We start from the raw sequence: 15,726 nt of genomic DNA on the forward strand, positions 1-15,726 counted from the left end.
CTGACCATTATTTCCCTGGCAGCCGCACAAGGAGGTGTACGGGCCGCCATGAATGCGATGTCACAAGTGTTCCTGTACCATCCAACCTTGTACAGGAAGGCCTTGGCCAGAGCCCGGCTCACCCATGCCAAGTCCCGGGACTTTTCAGTAGACTGGGATGCCATTCCCATTGGCCGGGAAGCCGCCGAGGAAATGGTGTCCATGCAATCGACCGACAGTGGGCATGACCGCCCAGGCAGGCCTGGACCGCCCTCTGGAAGACCCCGCGGCCCCTCGGGAGGCCAGGCTGCCGCTCAGACGGTCAACTTGGCAGCCAGTGCCCCAGCCGCTGCCAACAACAACCAGAATGCCCCGCTGCTGACCGGTCCCGCAGTGGCTGTGCCCCACGCAAACCTGACACCTGCCGGCGCCGAGCTACGAGTCCAACCAAAGCCAGCCTCTGCCTTCTATCCCACGTTGGGAGCCCATCAGCCCTGAAAAGACTCACCACTAGGATTCCATTGAATCATTATCATTTGTATATATCTTAGCCCTAAGGAGCGGGCCGAAGGCCTCAACCACTGTCGGAAGTCTGGTAGGGAAACCCTCTCCCAGCCTTCCGAGGGGAGAGTTGTGGTATTCGGCAACCGTGAGCCATGCCTATGGCACCCCTGACCGGGGTTCGGGGAAGGGCCACAGGCCCTCCCCCGAGTCCTGGGGAAGGGGTCTGCCGACCCCCTCCCTATGCCTAAAATTAATGATTGAATCTGACAAGCTTTATTATGGTTAAGCTGCATTGTTAATTCCCCCCACCCTTTCCAGGGATGGGGGATCATTATTGCCCAAACTGACTATTGTATGTGTATATAATGCTTTTATGTTATGATTATTTATTCCTATCTGTGTAGCTATTGTTTGTTGTATATATATTTAGTATTCCTTAGACCTTCAATAAAGGGACAACTGAAATAGATGTTGTTTGTTATTTAGTGATTGTTAGAGAAGCGTAGCTTCTCTATAGTAAGGTGTCCACGTCTGTCACACTGCCGTAGTCTAATTGAACTCCGGTGTCTGCCATTTATCCTCGGCGGATACCACACAACATCCAAGTAATACAAATATATTGATTTTTAAAAAGAAATTAAACTATTTTCTAATATTCATTCGAATCCGGTGGATAGGAACCGGTTCTCATCCATACGAAAAAACTATGTCTAGCATCGTATTATATCCAGTTTTCTACGAATATAAAGATGTACAATCATAAGATTAAAACCAGTTTTTTTAGCCGGTGCCTCCGGCACCTCAGGGCTAAAAAACTAGTTTTAATCTTATAATTGTACATTCTATATCCGCGGAAAGCCGTTTATAATACGATGCGAGAAATAACTATTCTCGTATTCATTCGAATCCGGTGGATAGGAACCGGTTCTCATTCATACGAAAAAACTATGTCTAGCATCGTATTATATCCAGCTTTCTACGAATATAGAAATGTACAATCATAAGATTAAAACTAGTTTTTTATCCGGTGACTTCGTCACCTCGGGGCTAAAAAAACTAGTTTTAATCTCATAATTGTACATTCTATATCCGCGGAAAGCCGTTTATAATACGATGCGAGAAATAACTATTAAATCTTCGTTGGTAAAGGCAAATACAGGGATAAATTTTATGATTCGTGGAAAATTCGCTGTAATACGATAGATTACATCTTTTTTGGTTTGGTTCAGAACCGGTTCTAATCCAGAGGATATAAATCGGTTTCGAAGCCATACTAGAAAACAATTTCATTGTTTTAGGAGAAACTTCTGATAATCTGGATGACTTCTTTGCTGCACTTGGTGCTGGATCAATTGATGACGTCAAGGTAAAGATTCCCAGTTAAACTTGGAGGCTAAGCTGACTATCCTTATAAATCAAAGAACATTTTAACATGCGCTAGTGCTTTCACATAAAGTACTCTGCTGAGCACTAATATCCCCCTCTATTTTATCCTTATAATAAAGTAACAGGATGTCTGTTTGTCTGTACCAAAGGATCTCGCTAACTGCTGAACCGATCGGGTTCTCCTTAACAGGGTAGCGTCTCATAGGTCCCGGGAAGGTTTATAACTATTTTGGGGTAGGGTACCATCACCCTCCCAAGAGAAATAACACTAAATCGAAATTTTTATTTTAAGTATAGAGACTCATACGCAACATAGCTAGGTATCGTAGACACTTTAATGCAACAAAAACCAAACATTTAAAGTGCCACTATAGGCTTCTAGGGGCGTAGCCACTAGTTTTGAAATAAATTAACAATACGGTGTTGGGTAGATTTTTGTTTAAATGTTTATTTCTTTATGTCAGGTTAGGTTAGGTTACATTGGGTGGTATCAGTGCTTAACCGGCAGTTTGACTGAAAGCACCGATGCGCTATACTAAAATAAAAATATATTTTCTTTTTTCTTAATTTAAAATTCTTATTTGTTCTAAGAATTAATAACCGAGAAATTATTAACTTTTCACCACCAAAATTAAAAATGACGAAACTTGTCAGAGTTTAGAAAGCGTAGCTTTTTAAAACTGGAATATGCAAATTACTACTTAAAAAGCTTTTCTTAATTTTTCTAAAGTTCAGGTGCAACTCACTCATACGACATATTCATATTTACATTGGTAACACAGGAATGATTTAGGAGAATGATGGTGTAGATGATGAGGCTGTTGACAAAGATGTCAAAACCGGAATCAAGTAGGATTTCCTTTTTTTTTGATTGAAGATGGATAATTTTATTTTTGACATTCCATGATTATAAAAAAAATTCCTCCTCTAGAAAATTATTTTTTGTTTGCTTTTTTATTAAGATCTGGTTTTCTAAAGCATCTTTACAGTTTTTCTTTGTTAAAACAATCAAAATACGACGATACCCACTACTTTGTTTTCTTTCCACGATCAAATTATTTTGATTCAGGTTGTATCTTTTGGATGGAGATTCTTTTACAGAAGCTGGAGGTTATCCATTGAAACAAGATATGCTGGATCCAGAGGTTAGTTTTTAGCGAAGCTACTCATCTGTGCTATTCTGTCCATCTGTAAGTCTGTCATAAATGGCAAGTATCTAAATGAACAGACAATATCAGAAAAATTGATGAACAACCCCAAATATGACAAACAAAATTACCGATTTTGTAGATTACAATTAGTGGTTGAAACGCTTGAACACTCAACTTAATGTACAAACCATTCAATTTTCATTATATTCCTCATAGTTGTTGAGCCAACGAAAAGAAAGCGTTATTATAAAACTTTGGGGACCAACGTAATAAACATCCCAATATCCCCTCCCTCCCTGCATTAATGGTCACATTATCTATAAATGCAGAGAAAAGCAAGGCAAAGCTTTGTAAATTTCCTAGTGTACTCGATCCATGCATGCTATCTGTATATTTTTCCTTTTTTTCTAAAAAGGCGTATAATTTTCAATAATATATTCAAAAGTTTTAAAAAGGCTTAGTCATGATTTGTATGCCCCTTGGTATATCTAAAACAGGGGTCTTCAAAAAGTTTGTCCGTCTATTAGAGTTCAAATCATAGAATATTATGACACATATCAGCTGAGTAATTACTATTTTACCAATATTTGTACAATACAAACAGACAGACGGACAAATTTAGTTATGGATTAACTTTATGACTAAGATATTATAATTGTTTAGAAAATCTTTTTGGTATCATCTGGAGGGTACAGCAGTCAACAAATATTCCTCTGGATGGGACAACAAACCTCCAAAGATTCAAGGAAAAATTAACATTAGATTTAACCAGTTTTAAAAAATGTTCATCTGGTATTCTAATAGATAGGACAATAAACACTAAATTGCTGTACATTAGGATATATAAGTTAGAAGGAATTTTTATGTTAGGGGGAGATTTGAAATCTGCATCAAATTTTAAAGATTTTTTTTATAAAGTTCGTTTTTTGTATAATTCTTTATCTAAAAGCGGAAATACAATTTAAGTTAATTAATTTTGACCAATAGGATAGGTGGATTGGAAACTACCTGCGCTCTAGTTGGTTGAATGATGTGCGACACTTAAGCTTCTCCAATCAGAGCGCAGATAATTTTCAATCTACCAATCACAGATGTCAAAATTAATTAACTTAAATTGTATTTCCGCTTTTAGATAAAGAATTATACAAAAAATGAAAAAAAATCCTTAAAATTTGATGCAGATTTCAAATCTCCCTCTAACATTAAAATTCTTTCCAACTTATATATCTTACTGTACATCCCTAATTTACATAAATAACAACCACCCAATCAAGATTAAATGAATATATCCAAACTTTTAAAGCCAACAAATGGGAGAGCATGTTTATAAAACTCGTCACCGTACATTGCATTTATCCCTTACTTCCTGAAAAAATAACTTACAGAACCTAAGCATACAGAAGAAATTAAAATTGTTTAATTACTGAAGATTGGAAGCTATGAAGGCAGCAGAAAAATTTCCAGAAGCTAATGGTCTTCATAAAAACACAAATATAGTAAGGTAATTATGCTTAACAATCTGGAATCGCCATTTAATATGTAGCTATAGCTACCTGTCTTTAAATACTCATGAGACATCAAAACTTTAAAACCAGTAGCCGCAAATTACTATTTATCATCAATTTTTCCTTTTTTGCTTGTCGCTAAAAAGTCCTAAAAATATAGATATATGTTTAAACAGGATCATGTAGTGATGTAATTTTGCAACTAATTTATATACAATTTTGATTAGACTTATTAAGTAATGTTCTGTTTTTTAAGTCCTGACACTATACAAGTGTTAATGTTTGTTTGTCCTACCGTCTGTTACTTGTTAATTACGCATGGTTTAGCTGCCATTTGAACAAAATTGTTCTTATTTCAGAGTTTTGGAAGGCCTAGAAACGGCCATGTTCAAGCAATATTTCTCCTCCTGGGTTGATGCATCAGATGTAGATACTGTTGGTGATGATATCATTACTCAGTGGAATGTGGAAGATCTTCACACTGAAAACAGGTTGGATTTATTTTTAGTATTAACAAGGATGATATCATCCTTGAAGTTATAAACAAATCAATAATGGACTTCTTACTATTGTACAATATCTTTTAATAATGATTATATCAATTTAAATCAAAGCTCTCAACTTATTACCATGCACAGTTAGGACTTCCAAATAATGGTATTTCAATCAAAGGAATGTTTTTTGTCAATATTATTATTTATTACAAAGTCTAGTTTACCGTTAGATATGTATATAGATATGTAATGTATTAATTTGTGCCATATTTCAATCAAAATAGAGGAAAATCATACAAAATGATTTACTTTATACATATGTTTTGTGTTTAGACTAAATAGACATATAGTACTTTTTTTATTACGTAGTAGAATAGTTGCGCTCTACAAAAAAAAAGGTGTAATATGAACGAGTTCTAAAGTAGCTACGCTGCTATAATATGGTATTTATATTATTTTTTGTTTTAGAAAGAGGATGGAGAAAGCTGGTGGAAGCCTGATTGGTTTCTACCCTGATAACGGCTCAGGTATAATCATGTTTTATCCATAATTAGGGCAGCAATAGCAATAGTACAATATTATACACTAGCAGACACGCCTCTAGAGTCATCTAGGGGCCCTTGATGGCGGGGGGGGGGGGGATTAAAGTTCCACCCCACTTTCAATTGAGGTTTTAAACGCTAAAGGAAAAAAGTTATAGGGGTTCATTTTTTCTAAGGGCGACTTCTTTTTGTAGGGTCATGGCGCCCTCTCTTAAAATAGTTATAAACCTTCCCAGGACCTATGAAAAGCTACATTGTAAAGGAGAACTATATCGGTTGAGCGGTTAGCGAGATCCTTCGGTACAAAAGACAAACAGACAGCCATCCTGTTACTTAAAAATGAAACGCATAGTGATTTTAAGTGTGTATACCGTGGTCAGAATGCGCAAAGAGATTCTATGTTAGCGACAAGGCATAGTTGTACCTCAATTATAAAGTAGATGCTGTTCTGGTTTTTTTTTATATATTCAGATAACCCAGTTTGTCTTCGTCGAGTTTGATTTTTTGTCCCAATAATAGTACAAACAGTGGCAATTAATGATACTTAGACTTTAACAAAACATTTGATAATATACAAATGGTTAACATATAAAACGAGTTAATATTATTGATAAGCTAGATCATAAATCCTTCCTTAAATTTTAGTTAATCATCTTTTTTTAATAAAAAGTATTGAGTTTTTTATGTCTAAGGCTAAAGATAAGGGAAGCTGTATAAATGTGAAGGTTTCTGTGACATTCTAGCCCTATCCTAAATGTTAATTTATGATTTTTCAATACAAAGTAATATTATCGAAACTTTTTCACCTCAACTGTTATATCCTTTAAAATTCCTTTAAGTATTGAAATGTTTTTTGTCCTTGCTGCGCGACTTATGTATAATGTATATACTCATTCTTGTGAACGTTATTTAGGAGAAAAGAAAATTTGGAGAGTTGAAGAATCAGAATTGGTTCCTGTAAACAATGAAGGTAAAAAATTGTTAAAATGTATCAATAATATCTGTCTTTGTATGGTAAATATGGGGTATTGAAAGGATTGTAGATTAAATTAACTGTTATTTTTCGGACCATTTATATTAATGTTATTCACTACATTTGTACACAATGTTAAATTTAAAAAAAATTATTTCAACTATACACACATATATTTTTTTTAAAAATCATTTTAAGTCTGTCACCAATGTAGAAATATTATATTTATTTACTTAATTATAATATTTATCACAAAGAAAAGATATTTCTAAATAATACTTTTTTTTATAAATTTATGTCTTGTTACTGCTGCTTCATCCTATTATATGAAGTAGTAAGCGTTTTTTTGTCTGTCCCAAAGGATCTCGCTAACCGCTGAACCGATATTGTTCTCCTTTACAGTGAAGCTTCTTATAGGTCCTGGGAAGGTTTTAAACTATTTTTGGAAAGGGTGTCTTCACCCCCTCCCCCAAAAATATATTTTTAACTCTTTTGAAACTCAAATTAAAAATGTGAAGAGGTCGACTTTTCCCCCTCATACCAGTGCCCCTAGAGGCTTCTAGGGGGCGTAGCCGCTAGTTTATAATAAAACATAAATTTGTTACCCTGTTACTGTTCAAGGACACAATTTTTCTTGTCAGTCTGTTATTGCTGCTCTATTTTAGGATTCTTGTTTGGTGGGGATAGTTATGTTATCCTTTACATGACCGCGGATGGAAAACCGGTTCTTTACTATTGGCAGGTATAAACTTATTTTCATTATGGCTTTAAAACCGATTGATATCCGCAGGATTTGAACCGGTTCTAGTCCATACTGAAGAATTATGTATACCATCGTAATACCTATAATTTTCCACGAATATCAAAATAAAGATGACGCCAAACTGGTCTACCATTGGTCAATTCAAATGTATAGTGGCCTGCAATTGGTAATTTAGTCTTTGCATTGACCTATCATTGGTCATTTGTATAGTATGACGTCACTTTTTGTATAGGCACTAAAAAGAGGTTTTCCAACTTCCCCCTCTAAATAAATAAAATTAACTAGGGAAAAACAAGCACGACCCTGGAGAAGGGAGCGAGTGCAGCACTGGTGGTCAATATGGATAATCAGGACTTTGGTGGCAATGCCCTACAGATCAGAGTTGTACAGGTGTGTAGCCTTGCGGTGCTCCCAAGAAGCGTAGGAACACAGGGATCTAAAGGGATAAGGCAATGCCCTGCAGATCAGAATTTATCCCTGCGGGACTATCAAGTAGCGTAGCAACATAGGGACCTAAAGGGATAAGATAATGGCCGATAAATTTATGTTCATCCCCAATGATGATACACAAAATTACCCCTTCGTGATAACAGTTAGTGGTTGAAATGTATGGACACTCAAAATGAACCAGCTAATCAAAATTCAATAAAGATTCCCCAAGGTTGTTAAGCCAAAAAATAAGAAAACGTTATTATAAGAGTTTGGGGACTATAGTTCTATCCAACCTATCCAGAAAATAATTGTAACATGAATATAATTGAAATGAAATTAGCTGTTTAATATGTGTTTGAATTTTTGTTGATAATAAAATCTTTGTATTAGGGCGAAGAGCCAAGGCATTTCCTAAACATGTTTGATGGACAACTTATTATTTTCGCTGGTGGAAAAGAAACTGGTTTTAATGCTATCAATGACAGGTATCTATATTACATGGATGTATGTCCGTCTGTCCGTACGTCTGGATGAACCCAGGAATTAAAGGATAAGACAACGGACGACAAAATTGATGTATACCCCTTTACCCTTCCCGCTGATAAGATTATTGGTTAAAATGTTTAGACACCACTAGTTTAAACCAACCAATCAATATGTAATAAAAGTACCCAAAATTTGTAATCCAATGAGAGAAAATATATTACAAAACGTTGAGTACCAGTATTATAGTCTAATCTCTTCTCCCTCCTTCAAATTTGTATTTTTAGATTAGGGGGGGGGGGGAGGAAGGGAAGCCACGTAAATCATACAGAGGCAGTCTCTAGCTGCACTTTAAAATATTTTTGTTGTTATTTCTTTTCCACGGGCGAATCTCTTGGAAAGGTGGTGGTACCTCCGCCCCCCCCCCCAAAAAAAAAAAAACATTTATAAACCTTTCGAGGACAAACGAGAAGCTTCATTGTGAAGGAGAACCATATCGGTTTAGCGGTTATCGAGATCCTTCGGAACAAACAGACAGACATACACTTTATTAGAAGGATAAAACATCTTAATAACTTGTTTTTGCTGCATTACTTACTAACAAAATTGTACAGGGATGAATATGATGCAGAGGGAGCGCGGCTCTTCAGAATCAGAAGTCTGTGCAAACAGGCCAGAGATGCCAGGGCGGAACAGGTATGATAAATACAATGATAGATAGATAGCTAACTGTAAGGATAGATAGGTGGATAGGTTGATATATGTAATGGCTAGATGGATGTATTGATAAAGGATAGATGGATGGAAAAATAAATAGTAGATAGATTGATGGAAAGATGGAAAGATTGAAAGAGTGGACAAATGGAATAATATAAAGATAAAACCATACCAGATATTTAGATAGCTACTCTATAACTATTTAATTCCTTATTATTTTCACTTTTATTACTATACGATTTTTTTTTTGGGGGGGGGGGGGAATTGCAACAAAATTATGATAAAACAGTAGAGAGATTTCTCAAGAGAAATACTTTCTGATTTCACCAATAAGAGAATTCTTAAGAAATGTTCAAGAGGTGTCATTGATTGAAATTTTGTACACATTTTATTACGAACGCATGTTTTTTTTTTTCATTTCATTCATAGATAAAAGTCAGCTGTAAACAGCATCATTTCTTAGTACAAAGCTTTGATGAATCAGACCTAATTACCCAAAAATTTCGTCGAAATTGTGAAAGCTCAAAACAGTTAGGCTCGCTTCTCGCTGGTGAGGCAAAATTATTTTTGTGAAAAATCCTCTAAAATCTCATAAAAATCTACAAAAATTAAATAAAATCATAAAAGTGTTATTGACATATGATTTCGTTTAATTTTTGTATATTTTTAATGTGCTTTTGGATGATTTCTTACAAAAATAATTTTGCCTTACCATCGAGTAGCGAGTCTATCTTTTTTAAGAATCCAACTCAGCTTGAGTCGAAAGTAAACAATACTTTCGTCTTCTACTTTGCGTCAGACGCGTTATCTAGATATAGTATGCATATCTATTGATAAAACTTAGTCTTTTATTTCTTTATCAAGAAAATCTTGTGAAGTTTACTCTGACCTATAAGATTAAGCATCTGTTTTTTATTAGCAGCATTAGGATACAATAATTTGAAGTAGTGGGGCAGCTACTCTATAATTAATTAAATTCCAGGTAGAAGCCTCCAGCAGTAGTCTAGATTCAGATGATGTTTTCCTACTGGAAACCCAGGGGAAAGCCTGGCTATGGAAAGGAAAGGTAACAAACAAAGTATTTAGCTATATCTCTTCAATCTCATCATTATGTTTTATAATGATTAGAAGAGCTCGCCAAAGAGCTAGATACACTTTTAATTGAAATAATGAACAAATAGGCAGTTTTAATGATATAATATCTTTGCTGCTAATAACTTTCTTTATTGGCGGCTTCATAGTTTAGCCACTGAAGCCTGAAGGATATATTTATAGGGAGGGAGGGGCAATGGGCTATTTATTACACTAGTTTCCAAAGTTTTATAATAATGCTTTCTTATTTGTTGGCTTACCAACTTTGGGAATTTTATCGAATTTTGATTGATTGATTCATTAAATTGAGTGTCATAACGTTTCAACCACTTATTATAATCAACATAGGGGGTAATTTTGTATATAATCATTGAGGATGTACATCACTTATCCCTTTAGATCCCTGATATACTTAGGACTCTAGCACAGCGGAGGCGGATATAGCCTGGGGGTTGGCAGCAAAACTTTGCCCAGATGTTGAGGTTCAGGTAAGGGTTTAGGTTTATTGAAGACCTACGGGGTCGGGGGTGGGGTGGGGTGGAGATCTTATGTGGTATTTGTTGGGTAAATGTTGGATGTGAAGGCTTATTTTGGCATAGAGCTATTAGGGTTAGGTTTATAGAAGCCCTGTTGGGGATGAAATCTTAGTTGACATAATCAGAAGAGGAGCAACTAATAGCATAAAACATATCCTGAGCCATATTTTTTTAGAAACTTTATTTTCTACTATAATTATCTACTGCTGTACTAACTAAATATCACCAGCTTGCTATTGTAGGGTTTATCTGAAGGTAGCGAAGATGATCATTTTTGGGCAGCTCTGGGAGGACAGCAAGAGTATAATATAGGAGAGGACAGGTATATATATTTTAGTCAGCACTGGGAGGACAGCAAGATTATAATATAGGAGAGGACAGGTATATATATTTTAGTCAGTACTAGGAGAACAGTAAGAGTATAATACAGAGAGGACAGGTATATATATTTTAGTCAGTACTAGGAGAAAAGTAAGAGTATAATATAGGAGAGGACAGGTATATATATTTTAGTCTGCACTGGGAGGACAACAAGAGTATAATATAGGAGAGGACAGGTATATATATTTTAGTTAGCACTAGGAGGACAGCAAGAGTATAATATAGGAGAGGACAGGTATATATATTTTAGTCAGTACTAGGGGGACAATAAGAGTATAATATAGGAGAGGACAGGTATATATATTTTAGTTAGCACTAGGAGGACAACAAGAGTATAATGTAGAAGAGGACAGGAATATATATTTTAGTCAGCACTGGAAGGACAACAAGAGTATAATATAGGAGAGGTCAGGTATATATATTTTAGTCGTCAGTACAGTAAGAGTATAATATATTAGAGGAAAGGTATACATATTTAGAAATATAATATAAAAATCTTTGCTGGTTTATTATTGATTCACAACATATTGATATAATTGTTATTTTTTTGTAGACCCTTCCTGCCACCCAGATTATTCCATGTTGTCCTGCTGCCATCTGGAGGCTCCAGAGCCGTTGAAATATTTGATTTCAAGAAAGAGGTAATTTTATTTTTATTTGTAGTTTGTAGAATTTTATTATCCTTATTCAAAAGTAACAAGATCTTTGTATGTGTGTATTTACCAAAGAATCTCCGAAACCGCTAAACCTATATGGTTTTCATTTATAGTGTAGCTTTTTATAGGTCCAGGGAAGGTTTATAACTACTTAAGTGAAGGGTACCACCAAAAAATGACCAACAGATTATTTTTACTTTTTCTTTTAAAAACTAAAGATAAAAGAGGAGAGGTGTTCACCCCCCCTGCCCCCTCTCGCTAGTACACAATAGGATAATTTAACTTTTAAAAATGCTTGATTTAAGAAAAATATTTAATAACTTTCACGTTCCACTATGGTTTATAGTTTTAACTAATTCCTTTTCTCTTTTGTAAGGCTCTTGGAGGCATTAAAACAGTGGTCTCAAAAATTAAATTCGCAATGGTAATATCCCTGTATTTTAGGATATGATAGAGGATGATGTGATGATATTGGACACTGGAAAAGAAATTATTGTCTGGATTGGAAAAGATGCCACAAGGTAAATATAGGCAGATGAATCCTGAAAATACAGCTTAAAAATCACAAATCTTTCCTTTCTTCAAAAAGTATATTACAGTGTCCCGTCCTAGAAAAATTTTGCTAAAGCAATTTTGACAAAAAAACATCCACTGTATTTCTACCAGTTGTAGAAACGACAACGTCCCTTGACGATAAAAATATATATTTTTGCATATTCCCATGAGTAATGAAACTCACGGTGTTTGTGTTATTACCCAGAGTGAGAAGGGACAATGAGATACCAGTCCCCAAAGTTTATAATAACGCATTCTTATTCGTTGCTTAACAATTTTGGAGACTTTAGTGAATTTTGATTGGTTGTTTCATTAAGTTGATTAATCAAACGTTTCAACCACTAATTTTAATCTACAGAAGGGGCAATTTTGTGTATGACCATTGGGGATGCACATCAATTTATCGGCCATTGTCTTATTCCATTAGATACATTTCCCCAACTACTTTATGAGATGCATTTTCAATCTCTTTTGATAATTCTCTTGTCAAAAGCGTAACTGCTCTACTTCATATTTGTCTGTCTGTCTTAAAAGTGATGTGAATGTTTCCATCCTTGTTTTTAGTGAGGAAAGAGATGCTGGAGCCAGAATTGCTGGAGAATACCTAGACACTGATCCTACATACAGGTATAATAACTGACAGACAGACGAACACAGTGAAAAAATAGAGTAGCTTCGCATGAGCTAGAATATAGTTTATACAGGGTGTTTATTTCAATAGGATAAAATAATGTATTGTTTAATTTGACCCAATTTCTATTGACAGAAATTAATAATCTATATCTTATTTTCTTTTTATGGTTGAAGAGTTTAGTATTAGAAATATTTTCAACAATATGCCCTAAAAACCTGTTTTTCCGTAGCATATAATTTTTGGGAATAATATTGAACGAACGCCAAATTCCAAGGTTTTTGATTTGACTAGATAACTTTAAATGCTTCTAGCTCCCAAACGGCTAGCAGCACAGTCGTAGTATGCATATCATTAGAACCGTAATTAAAAGATCTAAAATTAATTATCAAAAATAAACAGGAAATGTACAGTACACAAAAACGTACGAATTATTTTAAATCGCGCATTTTTGTTTACTGTGCAATTTCTGTGAATTTTAAGTTCTTGACTTTTCCTTGATTCTTTTAGATCTTTCAATTCCTGTTCTAATATTATGTTTACAAAGACTGTGCTGCCAGTTGTTTGGGAGCTAGTTGCATTTAAAGTTATTCAAACAGAATAAGGACCTTGGAATCATATGCCATGGAAAAAATCTGTTTTTAATTGAAAAGTTCGAAATATTTTTTTCTTTTACAAAACTCCCCAAGCAAATGAAGAAAATAAGATATAAATTATTGATTTCTGTCAATAGTAAGTGGGTTGAATTAAGCAATACTTTTGTTCTATAAAAAAAATGTATTGCACCCCAAATATCTAAACTCTGAACTCAAAGGGAAAAGTAAGAAGATTTGCATAATTTAAAGAACTTCATTATATTTTATAATTTTTAGGGGGGGATATCTTGGGGGCATTACTTTAATGGGGGTGGGGGACGAAGTGTTAATTTGTTTGGATGTCCCTAGAGATTATTTTATTTTTTTTTCTTTAGGAACTCTGACAATACAGTGATTATGGTTTGTAAGCAGGACCATGAACCACAGTTTTTTCATCAGTATTTTAAAAATTAAATAATTGTGATGTTAAAAATTATTCACAGTCAAAACGATATTGTCCACTGAAACGTAAATAAGTAATTCATTTTTTGTTTGCACGGGTCTAATTTTTGTTTACGTTTCTACGTACAAATTACTTTTCTTCTATAAAAAAGAAAATATGCAAATACCAAAAATATATTTTTACTTTATTTTAACATTCTGCTTTTTTAAGATAAATTTTAACAAGGAGAACAACATCCATGAAAGCGTCTAAGAATATTAATTAAAATAACACCATTTATTTAGATATAATTTCTTTTAATGATTATGGACGAGAGTTATTTTGGCTTTTTATTACTGAAGTTCATACGAATTGAAGAAAAGCTTTGCTTTTCAAAACTTGTGTTTTTATTTTACTTATTTAAGTATATAGGTTCAAACAAAAAATTTAAGAAACCTTTTTTTTATTAATGCCTTAATAAAGCTTTTTATATGTATTTTGTATATGAATTATAATAAATATTTAAAAATTATAAATGATTTTTTCTCATGTTTAAACATGGTATTTGGTAAAATAATAACCAACTCTTTCAATGCACAAATTTTGCCAAAGTCATTGGAAATAGTCAAGACTTTTATGGGCCAGTGCATACTCTCCTATATTTTAGTTTTCATAAAAGCTCTAAAATTCCAAGCTTTAAAATTCATACTGGTACCCAAAGTTTTGTTAACACGTTTTCTAATTCGTTAGCTTGATATTTTTTGGGTATTTTCAATACAACTTTTCCACAAATATATTTTCAGAGGGTTATAATAATCTAGAACCGTATCGGTCCAACGGTTAGATCACAGGACATTCTTACTGGTCACAGTTATGGAATCTCGACCACAAAGAGTTTTTTATCCAATCTTGACAAGTGAGGTATTTTTGGAAATAGAAATATACATAGAAAACGCCTATGTAAATTAGAAAATCCGCAGAAATTATATTTGCAAGTTATTTGCAAAAATCTGCAATGTTAATTTGCAAAATTAATTTCATGCCTTAAATGACAGATTTAGAAAAAAATCTTGGATTTTACAAAATGTGCTTATCTATAAGTTTAGAACATGTTTAAGGCAAAACATTTTTCTTTAGTGGTACTTTTTTCACCTTATATATGAAAAAAGTAGTTTTTCACATTTTATGATAAAAAAGGTATAGGAACAAAAAATATGTTTTTTCTTGATGTAAACACAATAATTGGCATAAAATATATCATCCTTAATGTAAAAATCAGATATAGAATCCAGAGTCAATATAGTGCAAAAAGTAACCAAGACATTTTTGCAAAGTATGAAAATCTGAAGAAAATAGTTCTTTTTGCTTTTGATATACATATCAGATAAATGTATATAAAATTAGTGATAAAAAACTATAAAACATGTTATAAGTTTTTTCAACATTGTCATTGATTAAACTGCACTTTTAGGTTTAAGAATTACCAAAGTAGTGCATAAAAACTCTTTTTATGTAGTAATTAAACAAAATAAATGCCAAAAAACCAACTACAAAATGGTCTTCTACATTATAAAAAAACGCCTAATTGTTGATTTAAATTTATTTTGTTTAATAACCCAATAAAAAGAGTTTTTATGTGCAACTTTGGTAATGAGTAAACCTAAAAGTGCATTTTAATCAATGATAGGGTTGAAAAAAGTTATAACTTGTTTTATAGTTTTTGATCACTAATTTTATATACATTTATCTGATATGTATATCAAAAGCAAAAAGAATTATTTTCTTTAGATTTTTATACTTTGCAAAAATGTCTTGGTTACTTTTTGAACTATATTTGCTCTAAACAGGGGGTCTATATCTGATTTTTACATTTAGGATGATAGATTTTATGCCAATTATTGTGTTTACATCAAGAAAAAACATATTTTT

General features: G+C 33.6%; 1 protein-coding gene across 1 annotated transcript in view; it reads left to right on the plus strand.

The window, feature by feature from the left end:
* Gel (Gelsolin) overlaps positions 1-14,327 on the plus strand; it is a 28,226-nt gene extending 13,899 nt beyond the window's left edge. Inside the window, exons 10-28 of the mRNA XM_080178593.1 lie at positions 1,782-1,849; positions 2,663-2,718; positions 2,939-3,014; positions 3,684-3,763; positions 4,447-4,521; positions 4,885-5,016; positions 5,488-5,546; positions 6,475-6,531; positions 7,200-7,276; positions 7,583-7,687; positions 8,120-8,214; positions 8,827-8,908; positions 9,912-9,995; positions 10,438-10,509; positions 10,800-10,879; positions 11,492-11,579; positions 12,039-12,115; positions 12,714-12,776; positions 13,751-14,327. Coding sequence (XP_080034719.1) covers positions 1,782-1,849; positions 2,663-2,718; positions 2,939-3,014; positions 3,684-3,763; positions 4,447-4,521; positions 4,885-5,016; positions 5,488-5,546; positions 6,475-6,531; positions 7,200-7,276; positions 7,583-7,687; positions 8,120-8,214; positions 8,827-8,908; positions 9,912-9,995; positions 10,438-10,509; positions 10,800-10,879; positions 11,492-11,579; positions 12,039-12,115; positions 12,714-12,776; positions 13,751-13,829 — 1,505 coding nt within the window. The 3' untranslated portion in view covers positions 13,830-14,327. The remainder of the gene's footprint in view (positions 1-1,781; positions 1,850-2,662; positions 2,719-2,938; positions 3,015-3,683; positions 3,764-4,446; positions 4,522-4,884; positions 5,017-5,487; positions 5,547-6,474; positions 6,532-7,199; positions 7,277-7,582; positions 7,688-8,119; positions 8,215-8,826; positions 8,909-9,911; positions 9,996-10,437; positions 10,510-10,799; positions 10,880-11,491; positions 11,580-12,038; positions 12,116-12,713; positions 12,777-13,750) is intronic.
* Positions 14,328-15,726: the final 1,399 nt, after the last annotated feature.

Source organism: Acartia tonsa, chromosome 12, assembly GCF_053477335.1.
Source record: "Acartia tonsa isolate MP-2025a chromosome 12, ASM5347733v1, whole genome shotgun sequence".
Lineage (NCBI taxonomy): Eukaryota > Metazoa > Arthropoda > Copepoda > Calanoida > Acartiidae > Acartia > Acartia tonsa.